Source organism: Corylus avellana, chromosome 1, assembly GCF_965113065.1.
Source record: "Corylus avellana chromosome 1, dhCorAvel1.hap1.2, whole genome shotgun sequence".
Taxonomy (NCBI): domain Eukaryota; kingdom Viridiplantae; phylum Streptophyta; class Magnoliopsida; order Fagales; family Betulaceae; genus Corylus; species Corylus avellana.
In genome coordinates, this window is record NC_142490.1 from 46344018 (window position 1) to 46360878 (window position 16861).

The 16861-nt window shown below is 34.8% G+C and overlaps 2 protein-coding genes and 1 pseudogene across 3 annotated transcripts; 2 read left to right on the forward strand and 1 right to left on the reverse strand.

Moving 5' to 3' along the window:
• Positions 1–1438: 1438 nt before the first annotated feature.
• LOC132172956 (putative F-box protein At4g22030 pseudogene) lies at positions 1439–2713 on the reverse strand (annotated as a pseudogene).
• A 771-nt stretch (positions 2714–3484) lies between these two features.
• PMP22 (Peroxisomal membrane 22 kDa (Mpv17/PMP22) family protein) lies at positions 3485–7106 on the forward strand. Of its 2 annotated transcripts, XM_059582286.2 has the most exons (8): positions 3485–3552; positions 3766–3940; positions 4296–4394; positions 5820–5921; positions 6205–6280; positions 6576–6646; positions 6741–6826; positions 6938–7106. In XM_059582286.2, exons 2-8 carry the CDS (start codon positions 3866–3868, stop codon positions 6990–6992), a joined length of 564 nt encoding a protein of 187 aa, XP_059438269.2. In that variant the 5' UTR covers positions 3485–3552; positions 3766–3865; the 3' UTR covers positions 6993–7106. The 2 variants fall into 2 exon arrangements, with proteins under 2 accessions (XP_059438269.2, XP_059438268.2); XM_059582285.2 differs by lacking the exon at positions 3485–3552 and having other exon boundaries at positions 3620–3940.
• A 5953-nt stretch (positions 7107–13059) lies between these two features.
• On the forward strand, positions 13060–16276 carry LOC132171418 (uncharacterized). Its single transcript, XM_059582728.2, has 2 exons — positions 13060–13512; positions 15627–16276. The coding sequence occupies exons 1-2, from the start codon at positions 13230–13232 to the stop codon at positions 16007–16009; spliced, it is 666 nt and encodes a 221-aa protein (XP_059438711.1). The 5' UTR covers positions 13060–13229; the 3' UTR covers positions 16010–16276.
• The last annotated feature ends 585 nt before the right edge of the window (positions 16277–16861 follow it).

Below are 16861 nucleotides of genomic sequence, written 5' to 3' on the forward strand. Positions count from 1 at the left end.
GTGTATATATATATATATATATATATATATGAAAGTAAAAAATAGTTTTGATCCTTAAATTAAATTAAAAAAATAAAAAAAAAAAAAATAAAAAAATAAAAAAAAGAGACATAAATGCTCTAAGTTAAGGATTACAAAGTTGAATTGACATATTCTCTTATGAAATAGTTTCTTTTGTTGCCTGCACTGAATCACACGTTGCTTGCTTTTCTTTTCTTTTCAATGCTTTGAATCTCGACATGGTTTGCTCATATGGTGATCTTGGGATGTTGCTAGATATACTTTCTTAATACAATTTATTCCCTTTACTGCCATTGCCATTTCTTCATAATTATCATCATGATTCACAGCCTAGATGGCATCATGATTCTGGGCAACAATATTATGATGGTTAACACCTAAAAGGCACGACTTTTATCAAATTAGATCCCAATAGTGGTTTTAATTTTATCAATTTATTTTCTAAGGTTTTAATTTTTATCAAATTGATTCCGTCTACCATCCGTTAAATTTCAAGTAGTACTACCACATCATATCTAATCAAAAGACAATACAAGTAGCCTTTAATGGAAATATATATATAGAGATTTAGTCAAAGCTTGGGATGAGCAGGGGTTAAGGGTCAAATATTTTAGTGGGTAGGGATCAATAGGCAATAAATAAATAAATACCTTAACAATTTTTTTTTCCTTGAGTTGGGGGGCCATGGCCTACACCGGCCACCCCAGCTCCGTCCCTATATATATATATATTTCATTGAACTGTCCCACATATAGTATTGTTCGTAAGGTAAAAGAATCCAAACTCATATTTAGATTGTTAGATTAATTCTTGATTTCTTGCTAAAGACCGAAGCGGCGGATCAGAATCTTCCTGCGACTCCTAGAAGGTTTCTTTGTTTGCGAATCGAGATTTGCGTGGTCCTTCATGGTGGTTTGTCGAGAGAGATCAGAGAGAGAGAGAGGTAGGAAGAAGAGAGGGCTAGAGAGGTTTCTAGAGGCTACTCGAGAGAGAGAGAGAATGAAAAAAGAAAAAACAGATGGCAGAAACAATAAAAAAATAAATAATAAAAAAATGGTTCTTGAAAAAAGTGCCGCTAGCTACGTGTAGCATTTTTTCTTGCTAATCCAATAAAATCTCAATTTTTTTTTTTGCTAATTCAATGTGGAAGATTTTTTAGAAATTTGATTAGTCATTTTAAATAAAAGTATCATTTGATTCCTCCATTGTGAGTGCTCTAAATAGGGATAGTTTAAATATCCATCAATTATTTCCAATCACAAAACAATAAAAGCATGCAAATCAATCTTCTGCACTAATAGCTGAGATAAAATTTGAGAAGTAGTATTTTTTTCTATGTTATAGGTTAATTTGTATAAACAATTGGTTTGTACAAATAATCAATGAACCAAAGAATAGCTGTACATGAAATCTTAAACTAAAAAAGCTTGCTAGCAAATTCATCTATGGTGGTTCCATCCATACGTGAAGAAGCCGACTTTCTGGCAAGTTCTCTGAGCTGTGACAAGCTTCTCCCCAATTTCAAAGCCACATTCATTTCAAACAACTCCCCGTTTTTTCTTTTCTCCAAATTTCTTTCCTCAAGTGTGGATTCAATTGATTCTTGGAGTAGCTGGAAGAAGCCAGCGCAGTTTCTGTACATCTCAAACACCATCCCAACTTGGCCACCATGCTCGAATGCATTAACCGCGCTACCTAAAGCCCCCGCAGCCACCGCTACTACTGCAGCCCATGAGCCGTTACCGACAAAAGCAGATCCGACGGCTGCAATGCCAGTGAGTAATGGACCTGAGATGGCTAAAATCTTGTTGATCTTCAACACCAAGTTGCCTAGCCTTTCGTAGTCCTCAATGTCCTTTCTCTTCACCACTTCGATGATCTCTCGCATTTCTACTTCCATTTCCTCACTCCACCCATTATTCTTCTGACCTCGTTGCTTTCCTTCAGATGACTTGTTTTTCTTCTGGATTTGTTGATTTGTAGGCCACCAAACAGATGGCTCAAACTTTGCAGGGAATTTGTCAAGCATGGCTCCTAGCAAGGGAAGTGGGTATGCTTTGTCGACGGCCAAAACCTTTTCCATCACGCCCTTCACATCTTCTTTAGATGGACTCCCGAGAGCCATCATAGTTTGGATTTGGGTCTGGATCTGCTTGAACATCCTCGTAGCATTGCGTTGCTCCTCTGCAAGCTGTGAAGGCTGTATTTTGTTCATCACAAGCAGCATCCCAGTGGCTGCAGAATACAAGAGAGTGGACGAAAGTTTCAAAGCCAAAAGGGGCATTCCGGCGCCACCAATGGCTGCAGCACCAGCCATGGTGGCAGCAGTGAGAGTAATCATGTTGATGGAATTGAGAAGAAGGGTATTCCAGTTTTCACGCTGTTTTCCAATGTTTGCGTGCATCTCCACCCTGTCAGCCACGGCCTCTAAGATAGCATAGAGTTGGGTAGTCGCCGCAATGGCGTCAGAGTTGGGTGATTTATCATGGATTGGTGCGGTACTGATCTTTTCTACCGGAACTATTCTCTTGAACCCATCTCTTATATTCAATTCCTCAACCGGCTTTGTCGTTGGTATTTTTGGAATTGAGAAATAAGGAATGACTTTTGGAAGTTTAGGGACATGAATAACAGCATCGATTTGCCTGGAACAAGAAGATGAAGATAATCGCAGAGTTGAAGAAGCCATTTGATTGATGTTTTCTCTGAGCTTTTCTTGTGTTATGTGTTGTAGGGATAGTGGAGAGGTATTTGAGAATGGAGGCTTGTGGAGTCTCTATTTATAATATTGAAGGATAACAGAAACGAATGGTCAGAATCAGATACGGAAAATATTGACCAGCTGACCCGCATGACTCAGCCCCTTGGCTGACCTTTTCACTCTTTATAATTTTGAAGTTCAAAATTTTCTCCCTGGTATTGGGTCCGCAGTAAAACTCGTCATTAGAACTGGTAAGCAATGATATCATAAAACTATAACTTTCCGTCACTATAAACCTTATTTATACTTTTAAAAATTATATTTTTATTTTATAATTATTATTAATTTTTTAAAACGCACTCCCAAACAGACCATTAATCCTCATCAACCCCAGAGAAAAATTATTGTGTGGGATACCAAATGTTTTTTCTAAATTACTAAGCAGGATACAATTATTTTTATTCTCATTTTAGTATTTTAGTTAATTAAAATAAAATTTAGCTCTAATAAACTGAATTTAATAATTAATTTTCAATACAAAGAAAACTTTATTTGTTTGTGTTTCTCTTCCAATCCGAACGGGCTTTCAAAGAGGGCTTTCGCAATAGATTGTGGTTGACTTGTCCATCTTCAACGCCCAACGGGCCGAACCCATTCAATAAAGGTTCCCTTCCCAACCTTTTTCCTAAGTAATTCAAACTGCTAAAAATCCAAATAATATCTTAGAGACTATCTAGAGACAAGAAAGGGAAAGCAGAATATGCTAGCACCTGCTCACACTGGTTGATTAAATCGAAGAATTTGTCTCGATATAATTGATGAAAACAAATGTAAACGTATTTTTTTTTTTATAATAATTTATATAAATGAGCACAATTACTAATAATTAATAAAATTTAAATTAGAATCATGTGTAATTCATCTAAAACTGTCTTAACGAAGCATCTAACTTTCTCTTAAATAGTTAACAACGTGGTACATGTTTCTTGGGAGTAGTTGGTGCTTTTTAAGTTGGGGGTACTAATTTGGAAGATATTTTGAAGGAGTCAGCACTGCATATAGTTGAGCCAGTTAATTACCCAGAAGTGGAAAACTGCGTGTTCTCTCTTGCAAGATCCAAAGGAATTGGAAGCAAAATCAAGCATGGGATCGAAAGCGAAGAAGGGGTTGTTCCACCAGTACTTGGTGCAGCTTCAGCGTCACCCCCTGAGAACCAAGGTCGACACTTTGCCCATCTCTCATTTGTTTTTGTAAATTTTGATTTTGCTTAATTTTTCGCTTAGCCCCTATTTGGTTGCTGGGAAATTGGAAGAAAGTAGAAGGAAAGTGAAAATCTGAATCTTGATCAGTTTTTCTTTTCTGGGTTTCGAATATGTGCAACGTGCAGGAAACATAGTTGAAAAAAAAAAAAAAAAAAAAAAAAATCGAAGTCCACTTTTTTTTGTTGAAGTTTGTTAAATTATTCGATAAAAAAAAGGGAAAATGTGTCTTTTTCACTTTTGTGAATTGGGTTTTTATTTTTCACATTGATTAATCACCATGTGATATACTATATAATATGTTATTAAATCAGGCAATTACAGCCGGGGTGTTGTCAGGGATTAGTGATGTGGTTTCTCAGAAGCTCACTGGAATACAGAAGATTCAGCTGAGACGGCTTGTTCTGAAAGTGGTAACGCTCTTTCTTTTTTCCTTTTATCCAAATTACTTAAAGTTGCAATTTCTGTTAGAGGTATGTAACGTTTGTGGCTGCACATGTGGGCTTTATGTTTTCCTTTTGATTTTTGTTATTGGATTATGTTAAAAGCTCAAAGTAAGCATGTTGGTGCTCTGTGTTTGGACACTGGGACATTGAGTATGTTTATAATTTGAAGATAAACTAGTCATGAAGTGAAGTATTAGCTTTAGTGGTCTTTAGAATCATCAGAGTTTTGAAGTTGCTCTTTGTAAGATAAAATCTTGGCAAATATTTGTTGTAGACGCTAATGTGAGCTAGCTCAGTGCTAGTGCAAATGAGAAAGAGAAATTATATTTGTTGTCTATCTTATAATTTTTTTTTTTTTTGATGAATATCTTTCTCATAATTGTTATATGTTATTTAAAAAATTATGGCTGAGAAAGTAAGGATTTATCACTGGCCAATTACCATAATTTGTGTATAGTGTACTAGTACTACATATATATATATATACACATATAGATCCAGTATATTTTGGAATGCAGACAATTTGATCTCAAAATACCAACATTTTAGTTTTGCCTGATTTCCTGGTTTGACCATGGAGGCAAGACACCTTGGACTGAAAAATCAATAGACACCTAAGAAGATGAAGTTCAGGAAGCTTTTTTCTTTTGCCCCCTTGGGTTATTTTTAGTTCTACCATTTGAATTTCCTGCTCTCACTTTTTCAAAGCTATTCGTTCATTTTGTAGCACTACCCTATTTTCTGGCACCAAAATTCAAGTACTGAGGATTTTTCTATTTGTATTGTTTATTCCTGCTGCACAATTTGGTATAGTGTTTGTTGAAATGTAAAGTTCATGGCGTCATGCTCTATATTCCTTCCCTGTTCCCTATTGGTTCTTGCATACTATTTAACTTCAAATGAGGTGAGTACCAGATGAACGTTGCTATTTGTGGAATAATTTATTCGAGTGAATCCCTGATAAGCTCAAATTACAATGTGGGGAATCGGGTTCAGGCCTATAAGTAAATGGAATGGCATACATTTGATACCTCCTGACCTGCCTGAAGATCAATCCCTCAAGGAGGGTTTCTGTATCGGGGCATGCAGATCATGTTTGCTTGCAGTGCTTATGGTTGATTTTCAATATAAAATCATAATTGAAGTTATTATTAGGTGACAATTTATGTTTTTCTATTTGAATTTTTTAAAAGAATGTACATGAAATTTGGTTAGATGAGTATGTATTGAAACACTCTTTTGTTCTGACCTGAAAATATGAATGTACCAAAGCAAAAAGATGCTAGTGTAGTAGAGTTTTATGCATGTCAACTACTTGTATATTGATTTCATGCGTGTATCTACTGTTTCATATGTCTTTCCAGCGATCTATACTAACATAGCTAACTGCAGCTTTTTGGAGCCATTTATCTTGGGCCTTTTGGGCATTTCCTGTATATACTACTGGATAAAATTTTCAAGGGCAAGAAGGATTCAAAAACAGTAGCTAAAAAGGTATGCTACCTACCCTCATGCTCTGGTTGGTTGCTTAGTGGGCAGAGGTAAAGAATACTTATCCAGAATTTTAGCATAATCATTGGGAGTCCAAATACAGTATTCTCAGTTCTTCTGTTTTATTTTGGTAACCATATGCATAACCACCGTGCCTTATTTTCATTTTAAAAAGAAGTTGCTTTCATATCTGTTCAAGAATGCATGAGGGTTCATCAAGTACTGATTGTCTTAAAATTAGGTATCTTATATTGAAGTTTCTAAACTGCCTAATCAATTATTTCAGGTGGTGCTGGAGCAGTTGACATCTTCTCCTTGGAACAACTTGCTATTCATGATTTACTATGGGTTGATCATTGAGGGTAAGTCTGTATCACATCTGAGTATTATATATGGGATCCAGACATGTGAGATGTATAACTGGAGCAAAGGGATAACACACTCCAGTCACATGCAATAAAGTATTGTTAGAATGAATTATTTCTCATGGCAACTCTTAAATACATTTTGGAGTCGAACAACTCCCAAGTTTTGGAAAGTGTCAACCTGAAAGAAGCATGTGAGCATATAGGCTATGTATGAGCCATCGTATACCACTATAGAGCTGTGAAAGTTGCTGCTTATAATCTTTTTTTAAAAAAAAATTGTGAAATGCAGGGAGACCTTGGATGCATGTGAAAACTAACATTAAGAAGAATTATCCATCGGTGCAGCTTACGGCATGGACGGTATTGCCCTGTTCCCATTATGTATTATTGTGATACCACCCTGATTAAGAACATAAGTATATCTTAATATTACCTTGATTATTTCTAAATGCAGTTTTGGCCGGTTGTCGGGTGGGTAAATCACCAGTATGTGCCGCTTCAGTTCCGTGTCATTTTCCATAGCTTAATTGCATTTGGCTGGTACATTCTCTTATCTCTCTTCTGCACCAGTCCCTAACATCTTAAACTTATGTTCCTTTCTATTGATACCATTATGACAGTGGTGTTTCATTTTCTCAATTTTTCTCTCAGGGGGATCTTTTTGAATCTACGAGCAAGATCTTTGACATTGACGAAGGCCAAATGAAAAGATAATTAATGTGTAAGATTTATGCTCACAGTTTGTGCCACTTCTCTGTGGTTCATGATGTCTTTTGCACAATCATGTATTCAAAAATATAAATCCATACTCTTTTCGATATGTATCTGTCTATTTAGTTTTTTATCATGATTTGGGATTCATTTATCTTCATGCCATTATCCGAGCCGTCTTTTCTTGTCTGGTTAGCAAGCTTATGCATTCATGTGGAAAAATGATTCTCTCAATTTCAAATCTCCTCTATTTCCTCCAGTTAGTGTATTTAGAAGGGTAGTGTTGTCTAAAAATTTTAACCTCAAAATAATTTGGACAATTTTGCCCTTCTAAATGCACTAACCGGAGGAAATAAAAGGAATTTGAAATGGAGAGAATCCTTTTCCATGTGGAGGGTGACTGTGTTAAGATCCCGGGCCAATTATTGATTCAAAAGTTGAATGTGTTCGAGAGATATATCAAAGAAATATCTCGTTTGGATAATAATTAAATGGATGTTGGATCCCATTCTAATTGAAATGTCAACAACTATTTCTGTTGTACAAAAGTCATAGCCACAATTTTCTATCCCAAGTCGTTTGGGCAACTTTGAAGGTTCTACTCGTTATGGGTGTTGAAAGTCAGCATAGTGAAATGGTAAGTGGTCTAATTTCTAATGCCATGAGCTTGTTCTGACTTCCAACAATGAGACCTTTTCCCTATAATGGGAAAAATTAAACGCTTTTAATTTAGTTCTTAAGCTTTCAATCTCGTCTTTGGGCTTTTATCTAATTTTAAATAGATTTCATCCGTCAACTTATCGTCTAATTAATTAATGGTATGTCATGTACGACCAATCAATTAATGTCACACGGCTCTCGTTTGACTCCTCATATGCCAAACCAAAAAAATCATTCACATACAACACCAACATGGCCAAGAGATTCAGAAAAGAACCCATTACAAGAGCATTATTAGATAGAGATTCCTGCACTCATTGGCTCCGTGTTCTAACTTCTGAGTGGGCTCAAATGCATTGTCCTATTAGAATGGGCCATGGGCGGTAATGGCCCTCATGTCCAGCCCAATTCCATACCTCTCCTTGCCGTCATGCTTTCTTTCTAAGCTCTGATCCAAGTTGCCTATGGCCATAGACTGATTAAACTATTTAAGATTGCATGCAGTGATTACACCCACCCACCAACTCTAGTGTTGAATGATTTATTGCCTGTCAACAACAAAGCAATTTACTAAAAGAAAAAAGATTAGAAAGGGTTGTATAATAGTTTTATTGCAAGTCTTTTACAAATTGACCCGATAATGTACGTGCCACTTATTACTGCCACTAAATAATTAAATTTATTTGTTTAATTTTTTCACTACGTCACACTTACACATGTTAGTCATATAAGTTAATAAAAAATTGTAGTAAAATTTATAATATCCCCAATAAAAAAGAAAAAAGATAAAATACAATGTATTCCGCCGAAAACTGGCAAAAAGTCACTCCGATGATGTTTTAAGTCACTCTCTCAACCTGCCCCGATTTAGAAGCAGTTAGTTGATATGATAACCACCACGTTGCCCCCACCACCCACATTTATTTGCGTAAACCTATCACCATCCTTCTCCTCTATTTATTTTCTACATGTAAATTAAAATAATTAAAGTAACATGCTCCCAAAAGCAGATATGCTTTTTAACTTTGGCAACTGCCGTTCATAATGGATGGTTAATCACCAACTTATTAAATCAAATCATATACATCACAAAAGGTTAAGGCAATGTCAACCAAAAGATAACATAAAATAAGAAGAACAAAGTTTTTTTTTTTTTCTTCAAATTGGATCGAAGGAACTGTTTTCAACTCATATGATTTTAAATACATATGAGAATTATATGTTATAAAGATAGACGCTAATTTTCTCTAACTTAGTTTAGAAGAAAACGCTATCCACTTAAAATGAGGATTGCATGAGTTTTAGGGATACCAATCTCCAAGGGTTTTGAGTTCCACCAATATTATAAGTTTAAATCGTGCCTTTTGGCACAAGCGCAAGGATAACATATTGCCTTGAAGTAAATTTTTTGGATGGTTAGACTTATCGACGGGCTTTTGCAAACTATGGAGGAATTTCGCTGGCCTCTGAGGGATTGAAAAAGTCTATGATGCTTAAGTCAATGGATTAGTTTAAGGAGACTGAACTTGAGTTGCTTAGAGTGTTATTTATTGATTATTTTTCATTGTTTAAGTAAAACTTGTTGATGTGATAATAATTGAAAGTGTCCATTGGTTTTAATTAGGTAGGGTACTGAAATTGAAGGAACAAAATAAGAAGGGAAGATTGAATTATTGGAGTTGTGGAAGGAGAAGAAATATCCTGTTCGATATTTTAGGTGCTGTTTTTTCCTCGGAAGAGAGGGAGGAGCTGTTGATGTTGAGATGAGAAGCAATGAAGGATACGAAAGAGACAGAGAAAGAGAGAGAGCCACAAAAAGAAAAAGAAAAAGAGAAAGATGATGACTCTTTTGTAGCGAGGAAATCACAGTGAAAGCCAGAAAGGAAAAAAACAAAAAAGATTTTTGTTTCTTTTTTCCTTTTTTATTTATTTATTTTCAAAATAAAAATATTCATTAAAACACGTTAATTCTTGTGTTGGCTTAATTCAGTTTTAAAATACAAAGGTTACTATCCACGGGCTCAAACACTGATATGGAATGCTCAGAATCAAATACCGTTCATAATGTAAATTCATGTGTCATGAATGTCCCTGTAAAACTTCAGCTCAATCGGACCACAAACGCCGATCGATCGGAGCTTTTGATCAAGGTAGGACAACATTTCCAAAATATTGTTTTCTCCCTACTGCAGGCCATGTCTGGACACGGTGCTAGGCTGTCCGGACAGGCTTTCCAGCAAGCATATTTTTGCTCTACAAGGCCATGTCCGAACAACCCATTAACCTGTCTGGACACCCCGTACCTATTATGCCCAAAAACGTGTTTTTAGTGGGCCCAGGTCTAGGGTTTGATGTACTGATATATATACATCATTATAGAAAGAGAGATGTACGAATTTTCACCCCTAAAGAGTTTGTCGAAGGCTGTGCTAAGAGAGATCATATGTGGTGAGCGTTAAATTGAATCTCTTAGAATTTTAGTTATTCCTTTGATAAATCTACGGTTGAGAAGTCTATCGGAAGGGTCCGGCAAAAGAGAATCACATTGAAGAAGATTGTGAGCAAGGAAACGAGTTGTAGGCTTGTCGATCTTACAGAGCCAATGTCTTGCAAAGGGTTGTAAATGTTCTTAGTGTCTGTAATCTCTAGATAATCTTTTGATAGTGATTTCCTCTGTTTAGCTGCTCTGGAGAGGTTTTACTTTTAGATTGTTTTCTAAAAGGTTTCCTCCTCCTCACCAAAATTCTTGTGTGTGATTGTTTATATTTTGGTAATTCTTTGCTTATATTTAAATATTGTTAATTCCGCATTAATTGGGGTTTTGGAGTCGGCATAGCGTTTTTTAATTAGTATCAAAGTAAGTTCACTTTGGTTGGATTAAATTTCTGAGCGAGATCTGTTGACTCCTATTTGCTAGGAATACTTCTCAAGGGGAATATGATCTTATAAACTCCTTCAACAATTTGTTGAAAAAATTCACTCTTTTGAGACATCAATATATACACAAATTATTTAGAAGATTTTCAAGATCTTGAATATGTGAAAGAATCTATTATTACTAAATTGTTTGAATCACATGCTTTAATTGATTCTTTTAAATCTGAAATCTTGTTTTAGGTTCTAAAGTTGACTTGTTTTTCAAAACATTTTTTTCAAATAAAAAATAAGCAGCATTTCTCTATGTTTCAAATTGGTATGAATCACTGATGAGTTTCTTGTCATTGGGCCTCGTAGATAGCTTATAGTTTAAGCTAACCCTTTCAAAAAATGCACACATATAATGTGAGTCTTTCATTCAATCATACTTTTTTTTCTTTTTTTTTTCTAATTAATTAAGGGAAAGGGGTTACATGATTAATAGGGTGGATACCCTGACAACAAAGCCCAATAGGTAAAAGCAGTACAAATACAGTAACAAAGTCTGGATCAGTCCAAAAGGACCAAACAGTAGGCAATGGTAATGCCTATAATCCCAGAAGAATCATAAACAAGCCGAGCCTTTTCATTGTTTACCTAAACGTCATTCACAGCATTCTAACCATGTTACCATAAGCTGGTAAAGTAGCCTAAGTTCTCTGTCACAAAATAATTTGATAGTCTACATCATACTTATTATCTCAACCACTAAATTAATATGGCAGTTATGCAATACCTACAATACTTTTTCTAATATGATCTTTTTTTTTTTTTTTAGATTGCATATTGTGCCTAGTCTTCTCTCATTCCCCATATTTCTAACCATTAATAGGCGTTTAAAAAAAAAATTATAAACGATTCATCAAAATAGACAATATCATTTTCAATTATAGCCCTGCAGTAAAAGATAAGATGGATTTGATGATTACCATCACTTGCATAATATGTCAATTTCCTTACAGCCAATTCTTATATGTATGTATATATAATCAACTTGCCTAGCAAAAATGAAAATAAATTAAATTAAATTAAATACATAATCAACTCAAGGACAAGTATAAAGTGTTAAATGAGTTCACATGGATTAAAAGAAACTCATATAATAAGCTAGATTAAGCATTTTTCATTTTAGAGCAATTCAGTCAAGAGGTTTGCATTTGGCTTCTTCTTGATGCAACAAATTTGTAGGAAGGGCTGTGAAAATGCATTTTCCCCTTTCCTTTGAAGTAGGGAGACCCTTCTTCCCCACCATTTCAGCCTATTATTTTTAGGGGTTTTACCAATCTTAATGGTAGCTGAAGTTATTACTTTTAAATTAAAAAGTTTAGATTGATAGATAAATTATCTCAATATTTATTATTTTTAAAAAATATTTCCTTTGTTAATACTAAAAAAAGAAAGTGTCATTACAAGACATAAATGTGGAGGTAATTTTGAGTATTTTGTGTTTTGAATTGTCTTTTTTTAAAAAAAAAAATAAAAAAAAAATAAATAAATAAAAATAAAAAAGAGGAGGAAGAAGAAAGAAATATTACCAAACAAAGCAAATTATTTTATAATTAATTGTATCTTAGTAAATTATATATGTTGGGATAGTAATATTCGGATTATTTATTTAAAAATAATCATTACAATTTAAAACCTCTAATATAAAATTATCAGATTATGATCATTTAAAATTTTTAAGATATTCTATCATGTAGAATTCCTTAAATTCCAATTATTATTTAAAATTAAAATATATGAGATTTTGTCACATCAGTATATATCACTTGTAAAAAATATGATAAAATATGGTAAATTCTGATATGATTAGGTTGATAAAATTAATGAATACTAATATGAAAAAATGGTTGAAATTTTGGAACATGAATTTTTTTTTTTTAAAAAAAAAGTTATAAAATAATTGTTTATGTTTTAAAAAATAAAGAAAAAATGTCATTAAAAAAGTAAATTATGATTGTATTATAGAAGTGTTTTAGAAAATTTGATTATAATATAATTTCATTCATAGTTCATAATCAAATTAAGGATTAAAATAATTATTTTATCATACTTTCTTTCATTTTTGATAATAGCTATATATTTTTTTTTAATGAAATAAATTGTAGATGATAAAATACTATGAGAAATTTGAGTAATTTTATAAGTCTCTTCTGTGTCCTTCTTGAATCATTTCAAGAATGATATGACTATTAAGATCATAATTTGATCAAAATTCAATAATGATCAATCACAAACCCAATAGTGATTTTAATAGTCACATTATTCTTGAAGGAACTGAAGAGGGACAAAAGATGGACTTGTAGCATTACTCGAAAAATCTAGACGGTCTTAATCCAAAATTATCCTAATTTAAGACCCTAATCGTGAATATCAGATAACCCACCCGGATAAGCAAAAAGTCCTTGATTGTAAATAAACATTGGCTAGGGACTCTCTACGAAAATTTCAAAAGTCCTCCTTCTATGCTTCTAGCAGAAGGAAAGAGAAAGCCCCCATTTCTTCATTCATATCTTTAGGCTCTGAGCGAGAGAGCGTGTGAGAGAGACTCTGACCCAACAATTCGCGCCTCCCATACACCCCATCCTATGATAACAACCTACACTCAACCAATCTCGACCAATCCCTCGCAGTCCGATCTCTGATATCAAAAATGCAGCAGCTATTGTTCGCGGTGATATTCTCGGAGATGGGTCTGATACTGGTGATGCTGTTCAAGACCCCCCTGAGGAAGCTGGTGATCGTGGGCCTGGACCGGGTCAAGCGCGGGCGTGGGCCCGTCATGGTCAAGACCGTGGCGGGAACGGTTCTGGTGGTGCTCATGTCCAGCGTCTACAGCATGGCCAAGATCCGTAGACGTAGGATCGACGACGGCGCGGTCAATCCCACGGATCAGGTTCTCATGGCCAAGCACCTCCTCGAAGCCACTCTCATGGGTAATGATCAGTTTTTTATTTTTCATTTATTTTAGCGAATTAATTGTGGGGTTTTTTTTAAGCACAATATTGTATTATAACCTTTATTTATGGTAAATTCTTTGAATTTTATCATCTTTAGAGAGATGATGGTTTTAAATGCAATGCCATATCAATTCGATGTGATTTAGAGTTTGAAAGTCATTAATTATTAATTATGATTAAACTGTTTGAATTTTTCTTTCGCTTTTTTGGATTTTGTAGAAGAAGAAATTGGTTTTTTCTTTTGTTTGAATAAATCATAGTAGGGAATTGTGGTAATCTATTAATGAAACAATTTTCTTGATCGTGATTTACATAATCCAAGTGATTTGATTTTCTGGGTCATGTTAATAAGGAAATAAGACCTCTGTGGTGTGTGGAAGGCTTACTTTATAGATCTTAAAGCTAAAATGTGCTGTTAATTATTTTAAATCTACTTGAGAGATCCATTTTATTCATTGAAATTGTTCATAGTAGCAGTCAATGCTTGGATCATTGCATTGCTTACCCTGGTTATTAAGGAATTACTTAATCAGCAAACAAAATGCTTGTCCTGTATTTTTGTTAAATTTATAATTTATTATCTTTACACTTTTCATTTTGAAACCTCTTTTAGTATTAGTTAGATGGCTCATGATGCACTAGATTTTCCAACATACCTCAACGGTAGAGTTCGTAAAATTAGAACCAATCTTTTGAATTAAATTATTCAAATTTTACCACCTTAGCATATAATTTAGTCAAATACAATGAATTACTAAAATTGAAGTAGCTCACTTCCAATTCAAGCGTCTCCTGTTTCCTCCCATTTTTAATGAATGAATACCTCATGCTCAAAAGTGAATCAAAAGGCCAGAAAAATGCCACATCATTTACACAGAATACTATGAGCTTGTTTGGGATTATGTTGAGAAATATAGTTTTTGTCCATGGAAAAAGCCTAAAAGAGATTTTTATAAAAAGCTTCATTTTCAAGCTTCTTTTTAGAGCAAAAAAGTAGAAAAAAAATAAAAATAAAAAATTACCTTTTTTAAGTTTTTTTACCAAATGGACCGATTTTTTCTTGGAACAACTTTTTATGTACTAAAAGCACTTTTTAAGCTCCTTAACGCATTCCCAAACAAGTTCTAATTATAACATCATAATTAACTACATATTCTCTTGTTGGTAGCTACTCCACCTTCTCTGGCTAATCAAAGTAATGGAATCCCTAGCCTTCTTCCCTTCTTTTTGCATAAACATTAGCAGGTAGCAATGATTCTATCCCCATTTACTATTCAAGTATCTTATGATAGTTTCCACTTTATTGAAGTCACTCATTCCTTTAAAAATAAGATGTTCATAGCTGACCATCTTGGCCTCGGCATCATTTGCAAGCTTTGCCACCAGTTTACCCACCTCCATTTCACCATGATCCTCCTCCAAACCCAGTGCAAACGCAACCTCACTTGCCAATTGCTCATCAAGTCCTTCACTGTTAAAAAACCTCAATTTGTCATCCCCACCCTCACCACAATTCGTATCCACACAACCGCCTACTTCACTGGTTTCAGCACCATCAACCTCCAAATCAAAACCAATACCATCAATCTTTCCTCCAGCACTAACAAAAATGAGTTCAAAAACAGGTTTGACGTTGGATCAAACAACAGATCTACACAAATGAATGCAAAAAAAATGCCCGAATCTCAAGCCATGAATCCTGAAGCTTACTTCACTAGCTTTAGGCCAGTTGGTTTTTTTGAGGCCCCCATAGGTTTACTGGAGTCTTTAAGGGGAAGTGTTGCTGTCGCAAGAGAGGAGAAGAGATGGATTTTTAGTTAACATCAACATTAGTATTCTATGTGCATGACATGGTCTTTTTCTTGCATTTGGATTGATTTTTTAACATGTGGCATTCATTCATTTAAAAATATGAGGGAATGGAAGGTGCTTGAATCGGAGGTGAGCTGCTCTCCCTTAAAATTTACATGTACAGGATTTTTGTTTCAGGATTGAACTTATTGTTTGAGTTTGAACCCTATTTTGCTCAGTGACTGACTTGTTAGCTATTGAACTATATTAAGATTTAAACTTGGGCTAATTACTTGCAGGGTCTTCTCTATTTCTTGCACTAATGATGGACAGACTACATCATTATATCAGAGAGCTGCGCATACGAAGAAAGAGCATGGAAGCTGTTAAGAATCAGAACCGAGGACCCGAAGATGGGAAATCTGGCGGTTCAGAGGAAATCAAAGCATTGGAGGAAGAAACAGCCACACTGCGGACAAAACTCAAGCAGCTGGAGTCGGAGCTGGAGACGAGGACAAAAGAAGTAAATGGTGCAGAGGCCAATGCAGTTGCGTTAAGAAAACAGTCTGAAGGGTTCCTTCTCGAGTATGATCGCTTGCTTGAGGAAAACCAAAATCTCAGGAACCAGTTGCAGTCATTGGACAGGAGATTGTCACATTCTGGTAGCAAGAAGAATACTTAAGGAACACAACACCTCTTGCAATTCTTTTTAAGGTTTTCTTTTTGGTGTTCATGGTATTTTTTGCGAGTTCCACAATGGTTTGGTTGATTACAGTCTATGCCCCCATATGTGGTAAAAGGCATCCCCGCCCCCAAAGAAAAAAAAAATATAGGGTTTTCAGTTTGTGTGTTTTTAACTTATGTAGTGCTTAAGTGACGAAGTAGAAATGATCAATTTTGTGCTGACAAAATAGAGAAAATATTTACTGCTGATTTTGGTTTCTTTTTATGAACATGTGTTTTCTTACCTTGTTAGATGTGATTCTTACTGCACAACAGTTGAACTACTCTAGATATTCATGAAGTTACAGAATTTTCTATTGTAATTGGTGGCTGCTGTCTTCTGTCAACAGGCGTTGAGAGTAGATCATAAGTCCACATTTGTGTTTTAAGTCCTTGTGTGGCCTGGTTACAGTCCTCTTAGTTTATTAAAAAAACTGAGAATGGGATCATTTTCACGCAAAAGCCTGGTGCTTTTGAGTGCAGTGAGCAGCATCAAGCCCAGGAGGACCATGACAGAGAGAGTTACCAAGACAAGCATTCGCCCGAGTGCTGTGTCACCTTTCAGCTCCTGTGCGTATTCCACAGTGGCCAGAGCAAGAAAGGTAAGCAGGAACGAGTAAGCAGTAAGCCCACCATGCATCATTGAACCTCCTGAAGGATTTCTTGAAAAGGGGCTGGCCTTTTTTTATATTTTATATTTTATATATATATATATATATATATATATATATATATATATATATATTTTTTTTTTTTATAGTCCCTTCTTTCATGCACTATAAGGTAACTCGACTGATCAAAAATACCTCCA

Excerpts from the sequence above, each read along its gene's own strand:
- LOC132171418 (XM_059582728.2), top strand. The coding sequence starts at position 13,230 with ATGCAGCAGCTATTGTTCGCGGTGATATTCTCGGAGATGGGTCTGATA. Across the intron at positions 13,513-15,626 it reads CCTCGAAGCCACTCTCATGG|GGTCTTCTCTATTTCTTGCA; the intron begins GTAATGATCAGT and ends AATTACTTGCAG.
- PMP22 (XM_059582286.2), top strand. The coding sequence starts at position 3,866 with ATGGGATCGAAAGCGAAGAAGGGGTTGTTCCACCAGTACTTGGTGCAG. Across the intron at positions 4,395-5,819 it reads GACGGCTTGTTCTGAAAGTG|CTTTTTGGAGCCATTTATCT; the intron begins GTAACGCTCTTT and ends AGCTAACTGCAG. Across the intron at positions 6,281-6,575 it reads CTATGGGTTGATCATTGAGG|GGAGACCTTGGATGCATGTG; the intron begins GTAAGTCTGTAT and ends TGTGAAATGCAG.